Source organism: Tupaia chinensis, unplaced genomic scaffold (genome assembly GCF_000334495.1).
Source record: "Tupaia chinensis unplaced genomic scaffold, TupChi_1.0 Scaffold000140_1, whole genome shotgun sequence".
NCBI classification, from domain to species: Eukaryota; Metazoa; Chordata; class Mammalia; order Scandentia; family Tupaiidae; genus Tupaia; species Tupaia belangeri.
In genome coordinates, this window is record NW_006159610.1 from 1 (window position 1) to 10,833 (window position 10,833).

A 10,833-nucleotide genomic window follows, 5' to 3' on the forward strand; every position below is an offset into this window, starting at 1 on the left:
AGGTTGCTAATCCCTGAGTTTACACCTAAGTTTTAGCATATTCATAAATGATGTATTTCTTATAATCTACTCCAATGAGCTTTGCAAGCCTAATATATTTATTGTGTTGAAAATTTGTGATCACCCTGATTTTCCTTGAACTTTTTGATACCTACTAAAATGTTGATAAAATAGTATGAGAAATACCTGTATACACTTAGCACAGAAACAGTTGTCAGAATTTTGCCACATTTACTTCATCTCTTCATCTCTATCTATGTAAACACACATGTATATTTTTTACTACTGCTTAATTATTTGTAAGTTGCAGGAATTATGCTCCTTTAGCACATATAGCTAAGAATAAGGGCATTTTCCTATATCACCCATAGTGATAAAATTTAAAAAAATAAGTCTTTATCTCAAGAGAAGGAAAAAATAATAACCTGAAGGTTACTAGATGACTCTTTGGCATTATTTAGCTCCATATTAGAAGAAGAAGATTATCACTATTATCCCCATTTTACAGGTGAGAAAACTGAGGCTAGGAGAAGTTAAATAACTTGTCCAAGGTTACTCAATTAGTAGATGATAGGATTGGGCCTTAAATTCACCTCTTTGGATCTCAAAACCCACGCTAGAGCCAATACATTAAAGTTCTCAAAGAAACACAGAGATGATTTTGTTTGAGTAGACATGGATTTTTAGAAATTTTCATAGTTACGTTTTATTTGTAAGTGCATCAGGTATATTATCAGGTCATTGGGAAAGTTGTGACTGCATTTTTCTGGTTTTCTATGCAAAAATGCATCATGACTTGCCTGATGACCCATATATATGACTAACACAGCATATTAATAATATTACTATTTAAGAGACAGACTAGACTACTGAAGTTAAAACAGTAGTTTATTTAAATAGAAACATAATTTAAAAATTAGACAGGGCAGAAATTGTGATGGTGATGTAATGGGCTGAATTGTGTCCAAATTCAAATATTAAGGCCCTAACCCATAGCACCCTCACACGAGACTATAGTTGGGGGGGAGGCTCTTTGAAGAGATGTTGAGGTTAAATGAGGCTGTACTGAGGGCCCTAATCCAGGCTGAGTGCTGTTCTCATAAAGGGGGATTAGGACATACAGACATGCAGGGAAGTGCACACTCTCTGGGAGAACGACCTGTGAGGACTCAGTGAGAAGGTGGCCACTGGAAAGACAAGGAGAAGGTTCTCAGAAGAAACCAAATCTGCCAAAACTTTGATCTTGGACTTCCATTTCCCAGAACTATGAGAAAACCAATTTTTACTGTTTGTTTTGTTTTGTTCTTTTAGAGATTTTTGCTATAAGGTGTGTGTGCTTGTTGGAGAGACAGAGACAGAAAGAGAGAAATCACTCCCACTTCTCCTTCATTCTCCTCTCTGGATTTTAGGCGCACACACACACACACACACATACACACACACACACACCTGGCGTGAGTAAAAACAACCACACACGCACTTGCATTAGTTTCAAAGCCACTGGGTCTAGGACTCAACCACAGAGGACCACATGGGAATCCAGTGCCTTAACCACTATGCCACCTGCTGGTCCCAATTTTCATGGCTTAAGTCAGCCAACCTTCAGTATTTTGATATGACAGCTCTAACAGGTAAGTACAAGTGATAAATAGTTGACTTAAGTTTGGAAGATGCTTCCTTTTTCTGAACTGTAGTCTTTCAATGATCTAAGTTAGAACTTAGAAATTAACTTAAGCAATAATGCCAGTCTCTCCCTTTTCCAGTATTGGTTCAATGAAGACACTGGAGATTCATTCACTTACTCATTCATTAAAAAATTATCAAGGACTTATTAGGCAAGGTTTAGGCAGACAAGACATTGGCTGCCTTAAGCTGCTGACTGTCTGGTGGGGGCGAGGTTGGGGAGACCAGGCAGGCACTGTTACAGGCTAGTCTGAGAGCTATTATAGAGGTATCTAATGCCACTAAAGATCATCACGGCAGAGCTAAGTTTCAAAAAGGACTAGAAACAATTGGTCAGATTGGAAGAGGAAGTGCCTCCCAGATAGAGTAGGCATCAATGCCAACCATATCCCCCTAGCCTGCAGACTCAGTTCTGCAAGGTGTACTGAGGCAGACACATCCGTGGACAGAGAGTGAAACTGATCTTGTTGCTCTGGGTCCAGTAAATCCCCAGGCCTATTTACCAAGCCACCTTCCCTCAACCCTACTCTACTTAGCATGTCTAGTTGGTGAAATGGGTCATGGGTTCTTGATGTGCTCTTCCCTGGAACTGGGTCCCTGCTCCCTGCCTGTCTCCACCTTGACCTGGACTCCTGCCAGGGCTTTTAAAAAGACAAATTACCCAGAATCGTGATGCCATTACCTGGCTCCAAACAACCTAAACAGACAGATTACCCAGAATCGTGATGCCAGTACCTGGCTCCAAACAGGATCAGTGTCCAGAAACTCCTGTTGCAGTGTTATAAAAATAAGAGCTTCTCCATCTACCTAGCACTTCCTCTGTGCTAACCTTGGTTCTAAGCCTGTTCTATGAGTTATGTCATTTGATTCTTGGAACAACACTACCCAATATTATTATGACCCCAATATGATAGTAAGAAATGCTGACTCTTAAAGCAGTTAGGAATTTACCTGGGACCATACTTGGTAAATGATAGAGTCAAAATTCATACTCAGATATTCTGATGCCAAGGCCTATGCACTTAACCATGTGCTACATGACCCTCTGTGCAAAGAATCCACAAACCCAGGAAATACTCGCATTGGCCCAGGTGTTGAGGTCCATGGGTTTGTGATTTGAGTGACAGGCTATACTCCCCTCTATGAGAAACAGCTTAGACTCTACCTATTCCTGCCTTTTTTTTCCTAATATGCCCATAATCCTGAGTCCCCAGGGTTCCTGATTTCCAAGCCTGAATGGAAGTAACTGTGCTCCCAGGGGAATTAACTATCTGAAGATGAGGAAGCAAAAGAGGATTCTGATAGAGTCCTCAAGATAAGAGGCAATACTCAGAGTCCTGCCCAGGTTCTTGGGGGTGGGGTGGGGGTGGGGGTGCTGGTAACTTATATTTTCAGGTTGTATTTTCCATCTTTGGCAGTCCTCCAGTGTTTTCAGTTTCAGATTTAGAAATCCTGGCTTTCAGGTCAGGTGAGAAACCCTAAAATATTTAACATCTTGTGTAGCTCTTGAGTCTTCTTCCAAGGATTCATTTCATTAGGGAAAATGGCTTCCCCTCAACCATGAGGGCCTCAGAGACAGGCAGGGAGGTGGGGAAGGAACGTAGACAAAAGGACAGGCTTGCACCCTGCTCTGACTCTGTCTCAGGAGTTCCCACTCCCAGGGAAAAAAGTTTCACTCTCAGCTCCACATCTGGCCATTCCCAAGCTATGGCTGCCCCAGCAAGGCCCCACAATGGGTCCCAGTGTGGCTGAGGCCAGGAGAATGGGGAGTCCCACAAAAATGAAGATGTCATTGGGCTTTAGGGGAGGGCAGAGCTGCTGTGGGCTGCCAAGGCATAATGCACAAGCCCTGTGGGTGGCATAATGTGTCATTCATTTCCCCCTGTATGTAGAGGGGACAGGCAGAACAATCCAGACTCTGTCAGCATGGTCTTCTGAAGGGTTCAGGCCACGCTGATGAGGATGAATAGGAAAGGAGATCTGGCCCTCGAGTCTACTGCTTTTGCTACCCTGAGCTAATGAATCCATATTCTTGGGCTGGAAGGACAGCTCCCAGGAATGATCTATCCTCACAGAGGTGACAGGGGCAGAGGCATGGCAGTGTTGGTCAAGCCTGGGGCAGGTCTGTATTGTGGTATGGCACATTCTGGGTGGTAAATTGGGGGATCCCAGGAAAGACCCTTCTGTATACAGAATTTCCAAGGCAGAACCTCTCCCTTTGCCTACTGCAGACATAAGACCTGGTGGGTGCTCAGGGACCACCCCACCACTACTCACCCCAAGGAGCTTACTTCGCTCTCAGCCAAGTTCTAGAACCAAGCTCAACTTTGCTACCTCCTACTCAGAATCAGCCAACAGAAATTCCTGGACCGTATCTGTTCTTCCTGGCTTGGCTTCATGAAATTAATTGCTGGAGGTCCACAGAGAGTGCTTGGAACACACTGTACCATCTCATCTCACTGTTCCCACAGTTTGCTGACCTTCATCTATCTGACTCTTCTTTGATTCTCCCTTAACTAGGTTATTTGACAACACATCTCTGCCCATCACAAGCCTCCAGTGTCTAGAAAGGTGACTTTGGTGGGACATTACACTTTGTGTGGAAATCTGCACAAAAAACTTGGGTATCTATAAGTTTCTTCAAAATAGAGTAAATCTAGAGACTATATACACCATCATTTCAAAGTTAGTAGATTTATTGTGGACTCACTGATATTCTAAATGCTTCAATCCCCATTTCAGCACATCCAGCCTCTGTCCCCAGGCAGCACAAGTGAAGGAGGCACACTGAGTCAAACAAATCAAATCATCTCTCTGTAGTTGGTCTCCTGTAGGTTTCTACTGAGCCACAGGCTAGTACTTACTGCAAGACATATGTCTAGCAGAGCCCAAAGAACCTTACCTGCCTTTCTGACATGATGTAGAGCTGCTCATGATCCTTGGAGAAGGCCATGTCCCGGAGCACTGGCCCGTGGTCCACCACCTGCACAGTCTCATACTGGAGGGCGTTGCCCCTGGGCCCATCCACCCGGATCTGTGAAGAAGAGGAAGAGGAGAGCCATTGAGTTCAGATCCTGCCAGCAGCCGACCTTTATCCAGAGACCCCTCTAACAGCCAATGGGTGGGGGGAGGGGAGCTCTGTTCCCATCATGCTCAGAGCCAAGGCCAAGGAGTAGGAATGACACACACAGGTCTACCTTAGGTCTCATGATGGGAATGGCAAAGAGAAGGGGTGGGGGGATACCATGCTGAGCTTCACCACAAATCTGATGTTCTCTCTGGCTCCTTTGCCTTGGGCTCAGGTCTTTGAGGAGTTACTGTCTTTGGGGAAGAAGAGGCTGGTATTTGGGGACGGTTCTGGGTAATTGGTGAACAATAGATATTTGAAGCTGATTTACATCATAGTGCCATCCTGAATCAGAAAGGCAATGCTATTTGCCATATTTGTCACCAGGAAAAAGGTTGCTGTAAGGGCGTAGGGTAATTCTTTGAAACTGCTCCCGGGATATTACTGCTATTTATTGGTGGCAGAATGAGGTGGGCAGCCTATCCCACAAGTTGCCCATCAAGTGGCCTCTAATTGGCCATTGAAATCACTAGCTTTTACTTCAGATCATGAGGTAGATGTGGGGTCTGGAGACCTAGATGTTCTATTCAAGTCACCAGAGAAAGTATGAGGTAGATGTGGGGTCTGGAGACCTCCTAGATGTTCTATTCAAGTCACCAGAGAAAGGGATGAGGGCATTACAGGAAAATGTGCTTCAGCCATGAGTCATTCTCACTCTTTGGAGAACACTTAGCAGAGTAGATCCTCCTGGGCTATCATAAATGCTTCCTGGAATTTCTTGGACATTCTAAAGACAACAGGAAGTGACTTTTGTCCATGTGCCCATGACCAAGAATGAATCCTAACCCTACATGATGCTTGTTTGGCTCCTAGGTGTTTTCCAGGTTTCCAGAATCACCAGAAGTCTGAATGCATAGATCTTCAGCACAGCCAGTGCCTATTGCTAATAACATCACCCATTCAAGTTGGGAAAAAACATTACTGAGGATGTGGTTAGGCAATGGCCAACCACCAAGCGTTTTGGTAAGGAATTGCCAAAGTTGATTAGATGCCTTTAGCTTGAGACTGTAAGGCACTCACAGTGGAATTTTAGATATTCTAATAACAAAATTAAAGAAAAGAAATTATATTTCAAATATTACCATTATGTACTCTTATTTTTAATTTTAAATCAGTTAAGTTTTAACCTCTCATGAGATCAAGGAAAATAAAAGATTTATTCAGAGGACCTAAATTACAGAAAAGACACCACATTAAGGACATTATAACTGATCATATCAGTCCACATAAACTCAGCCACTTTTCGTTTCTGTTGAGTTCACTGTGGTTTGTATGTTTGATTTTAAAAGTTTGTTCTAAGTTCTAATTATTTGATTGGTTTATGTTTTTTCCTCCTTTAAATATTATTCTTAAGCTTCCTAGATATCAGGTACTGGGATGGTTTTACATGTAATTCCTATTGATACAATTCTCTCCATTGTGTGTGGAGTGTTCATTTGTCATGGCCCATTCAGGCTCCATCCCATCTTCTCTCACAGTTTGGGTAGAAATGAGTCTACTTCCTGCCTTCTGGGATGGTCCTTGATGAACACAAACAAATCAGCTCAATTTCACTCTCTTGCCACAGTGATCAAGAGTAAATAGGGACCCGCAGATGGCATGATAGTTACATCACTGGGCTCCAACATGGCTGACTGTGTTTCAAGTCCCGGACCCAGTGACTTCAAACTCATACCACGTATATGTGTACATGTGCCCCAAATCCCAAGAGGAAAATGGAGGAGAAGGGATTGTGGTGTGGCCAGTCCCCCTGAGGGTGAGGGGGGAGATTTCTCACTTTCTGGCTCTCTTTCTCTGTCTCTCCATAGAGCACATGTACCCTATAACAAAAACCTGTCCAAAGAAAAAAGAGTAAATAGGTTTGACCCAGTTGACATGTTCAAGAGCAAAATAGGCATTCATGCCAGGGGGAAGAGAAGATTATCCCTGCCCCTGAAGTGTGTCAACGAAACTAGTAGCTCAAAGATCTGTTTGCAGCCCTCTTGAAACAAGGAGGGGAGCTAGAACCAGGGAAGATCAATCAGAGAAATGGAAAAGACCTGGGCTTTGAGGATGTTACTGAGCCACTGAATCAAAATAACTCCAAAGCCTGTCCAGTGTTGGGACTTTCCAGTTACTCAAAATATTTCCTTTTTATTAAAGTAATGCAAGAGTTTCTGCAATATTAGATGTCCTAACCAATACACTGGTAATGGATGAGAAAAATGACACTTAGGTATATTAAACAATGGGTCTGGGTTATAAAATTGGGACAGAACTAGACAGGTTTAATTCTAAAGTCATGCTTTCTCTACCACCCCAGTTACAAGGAAGACTTTGCTCCTGGGGAGGCTTCCTGTTTACTGCCTGGTGGGCACCCTCTAAAGTCAGGGCTGAGTTCCCTGTTTTCTGCAATTCCAGAAAGTTTCTCTATGGGAACCAGCAGTTAGCGTAATGGCTATGTCACTGGACTCCCACGTAGTCAACCGCGGTTCGCGTCCCAGACCCTGTGGCTTAAAACTCACGCTAGACGCATGTGCGTGCGTGCCCAAGATCCTGAGGAGAATGGAGGAGAAGGGATTGTGGCGTGACCATCCCCCTGGGGGGTGATTTCTCGCTTTCTGTCTCTATGTCTCTGTCTGGCGAGCGCACGCGCCCTATAGCGAAAACCTCTCCAAAAAAAAAAAAAAAAAAGTTTCTCTAGTCATTCCTGAGGATGATGCTCAAATGAAAGTTGGTAAATATTTCTTTTAACAATGAAGAAATAAATGAATAACAATAAGACTCTTCTTTGATGATTGTCTACTAAACTCACTGTTGAAAACAACAGTAGGTAAAGAAAGTCAAGAGACACGCTTAGCCCTGAAAATCAAAATGCCTCAGATTCCCAGACCCTGCTTTCTTCTCTGCCCATCCCCAAGTTACCAGATGTCCATGCTGGCCAGGTCTGTTTTTAATCTGAATGAAATGGGAGTTCATGTAAAACCAATTGGGATTACCACCCAAGTCTGACGGTGCAGTGATGGCTTTGGCCCCTGGCCCAGCTAGGCTTCATTTTCAGCTGGGTGCTGCCCCTGGAGCAGGAACAGAGAATGATACTGAGTGCCCTGACTGGTCTCCAGCCCCTTCAGTCCTCTGACAGAAACAGGCTTCCTTCAGGAATACTGGCAGGACTAAATCCCATCCAATGCCCCTTAATCTGATCGCCAAAGGAAATTACATTCAGTGCCTGAGTCGTCTTCTTTATCATTCAGCTCCAACTTCCCTGTTCCTTAGGATGAGTGTTGTGCTAGAGGAAGGTAGACATCAGGAAAACCAGGTAACCCGGTGCAGGAACAGGGGCATCCATGAGGGATATAACAGGCAGCACCAATCAGGCATGTGTCCACAGGCCTGGCCTTGTATAGGGAGGCTGGATGGGGTACATCTCTTATGCCAGAGTGGAAATCAATTGCTAGAAAGGTCTATCCCTTCCCGCTCTTGCACCACCATCCCCAGTCCACAGCTGCTCAGAAAACAGAAAGGAACACAATTATTTATTGAACTGCTAAAAGACTCTCATGTAAGACATGGAGAAAAGGAGCTTATGGTGGAATTTGTTCAAAGTGTGTTGGGAAATCCTACAATTTAGGTAGAATGGATCAGCTGCCAGCTCTTGTGCCCTTACATAGGCAAACAGCAATAAGAGCTGCTATTTGAGTGGCTACTCCCCATCGGATACAATGCTAGGCATTTCACAAGTCTGTTTTCTCATTTAAATTTCCTAAGTCAGTAAAGCCTGCATGAATATTGTCCTCCTTCAGGGGTGAGGCACAGGAGAGGTTCGATCACTTGTTCAAGGTCCGTATAGTAAACAGCAGGGCCTGGACTATGTGACAGTCTGACAGACTCACGTCCATGCAGCTATGAGTTAACACAGAACTCCAAACGCTTGTGCTAACCCAGGTCCTACTTGTTAAATAAGCCTGCATCCCTTCAAGGAGTCAATATAGTTGGTTAAACAAACATCATCCTTAGGCAGGGCGAGTGGAGGAATCATGTCTTCACTGTAATTCTTCGGGGGAAAGGAATGTGCACATGAATGAAGATGCTGTTGTAAATTTTCAAAATCCTTTACATTTTTGTTTTATATCTTGCAAAGCATTCTTAAATAACACTATCTCATCCGATGGTTGTAAAATTTTTATGATGTTGACTGCCAGCGTGATCATTCTCATTTTACTCATGAAGCAACTGCAGTTGGAGCTGTTCCCAAAAGTTCAATGTAAACCAATGACAGGTAGGAATAGAACCCAGGTCTCCTGATTCCTAGCTCAGCACTTACCTCTTAGCTATTTAGAGGTTCCAAAAGCCTTTGACAAGGTTCCACATGTAAAAGTATTTAAAAATAATGAGTCTCCGTGGGACAGTTTGGCCATGGAGAGAATGTACTTAGAGACAGAGAAAGACACGTTTCAGCGTGGAGAAGTGGAACTGGGGACTCTCCAAACACTACTGTTACGACTAGTCCTATTTAATATTTCTTATAAATGGTCTGGAGGAGGGAGCAGAAGGATTTGAAGATGATTCTAAGCTCTTTGGAATTGGATCAAAGATGCCCAGCAATGGAAACGCACTACAGAAAAATAGCCTGTCCTCTGCAGGGACTGAAAGTGAGAAGGACCTGACACATGGGCCAATAGCCCTGGAAATGCAAGTCTCATGGAGCACAGGTCCTGCCTGTTGTACCCAGCACAGTACCCAAGACGTGGTGGGTGCTCAGTTGGTTGTTACTGAATAAAGGAAATGTGACCCATAGTCTGCCCTATCTGAGCTGCTGAATGTTAGCATGGGAAGAGAGACCAAGGAACAAGGAAAGGAGTCTTGGCACTACTATTTTCCACTCCCAGTCCCCCAAGGCAGAAGAAGCCAACAAAATCTAAGGCAGCATTCCAATGGGATTATAGGGAAGCACAGACAACAGAAGCCATCGTCCTCGCCAAGTTCACTTGAACACAGTCTATCACATTCGGTCCACCCTTCACAAGGTGGAAGTAGACTCTAGATGTTTGCAACTCAGGAACAGCCTAGGAAAGACTTCCCAGGCCACAAAGAAATGTGGAGTTGAAAAGGAAAGAGACACACTGACCACTGCCTGAGGTTTAATCACTAACGCAGAGGCCACCCTGAAGCTTGTGAAGTGATGGCTAAAACAAGTGAAACTTACTGTTCTACACAGTAGGATAACTCATTATTTTATACAGTATAGACAACACTGTGGATCACATAAGCAGTGAGATGGATGAAAACAGAAATTAAGTTTTCAGAGATAGAAAATGTAGCGATTGATCATGGGTTGTGATGGTAAATTTGGATCTTTGAAAGGTGTTGTTCATCTCTGAGACTGACATCAAGCTGGAGATCACATCCCAACCCTGCTCGTCCCTTGAGGGAGTGACACACCATATGCTCACTGGTCACCCTCCAAGCATTTGAGTGCACTGTTTCTAGGTTCAGAGCTAGCTTCTACAGAGGAAAAATGGTGAGTCCCCACCTTGCCTCCCAGGAGGCCTGTCACCTGAAGGGCTCAGATTTCACACAGTAAGTTGGAGTGGCAAACCCTAGGGCAGAGCAATGTTTAAAGGCCTCTGTTCATTCTTCCTGAGATCTCTCAATTGCCTGGAGTTCCCCAGGGATGATGAGCTCAACCTCAAGTGGGACTAGTGAGTAGGTAGCACATCTGTGCCACATCAGGAGGGCTACCAAGATGATGCCACCAACTACCATCGCAATTCGATCAGTAAGACACATAGCATATCACATCAGATTTACTTACTTAAAACCCACCATAGAAGACAAAAATCTCTTAGGTCAGTAGAAAGACTGAACTGAAAAAAGCAAAATTAGCAGTGCCAACAGACTTTATAAAGACATACCAACAGGAAGGTAAGTACTGCCAAGAACAAAAAGATGAAAAAAGATGTCAGAGGGAAAACATGGCCATCTTTCTACAACCCTGGCTTATGGAAAGGGATGGATCAGACTGGGTACAATGTGCTTTCTAT

The 10,833-nt window shown here is 43.8% G+C and overlaps 1 protein-coding gene across 1 annotated transcript in view; it reads right to left on the bottom strand.

Annotated features, from left to right (window-relative positions):
- Nucleotides 1–4,585: 4,585 nt before the first annotated feature.
- Nucleotides 4,586–10,833, bottom strand: part of LOC102468553 (plexin-A4) — a gene marked incomplete at its 3' end in the record, with an annotated part of 320,452 nt that continues 314,204 nt past the window's right edge. Inside the window, exon 5 of the mRNA XM_006145084.2 lies at nt 4,586–4,717. Coding sequence (XP_006145146.1) covers nt 4,586–4,717 — 132 coding nt within the window. The remainder of the gene's footprint in view (nt 4,718–10,833) is intronic.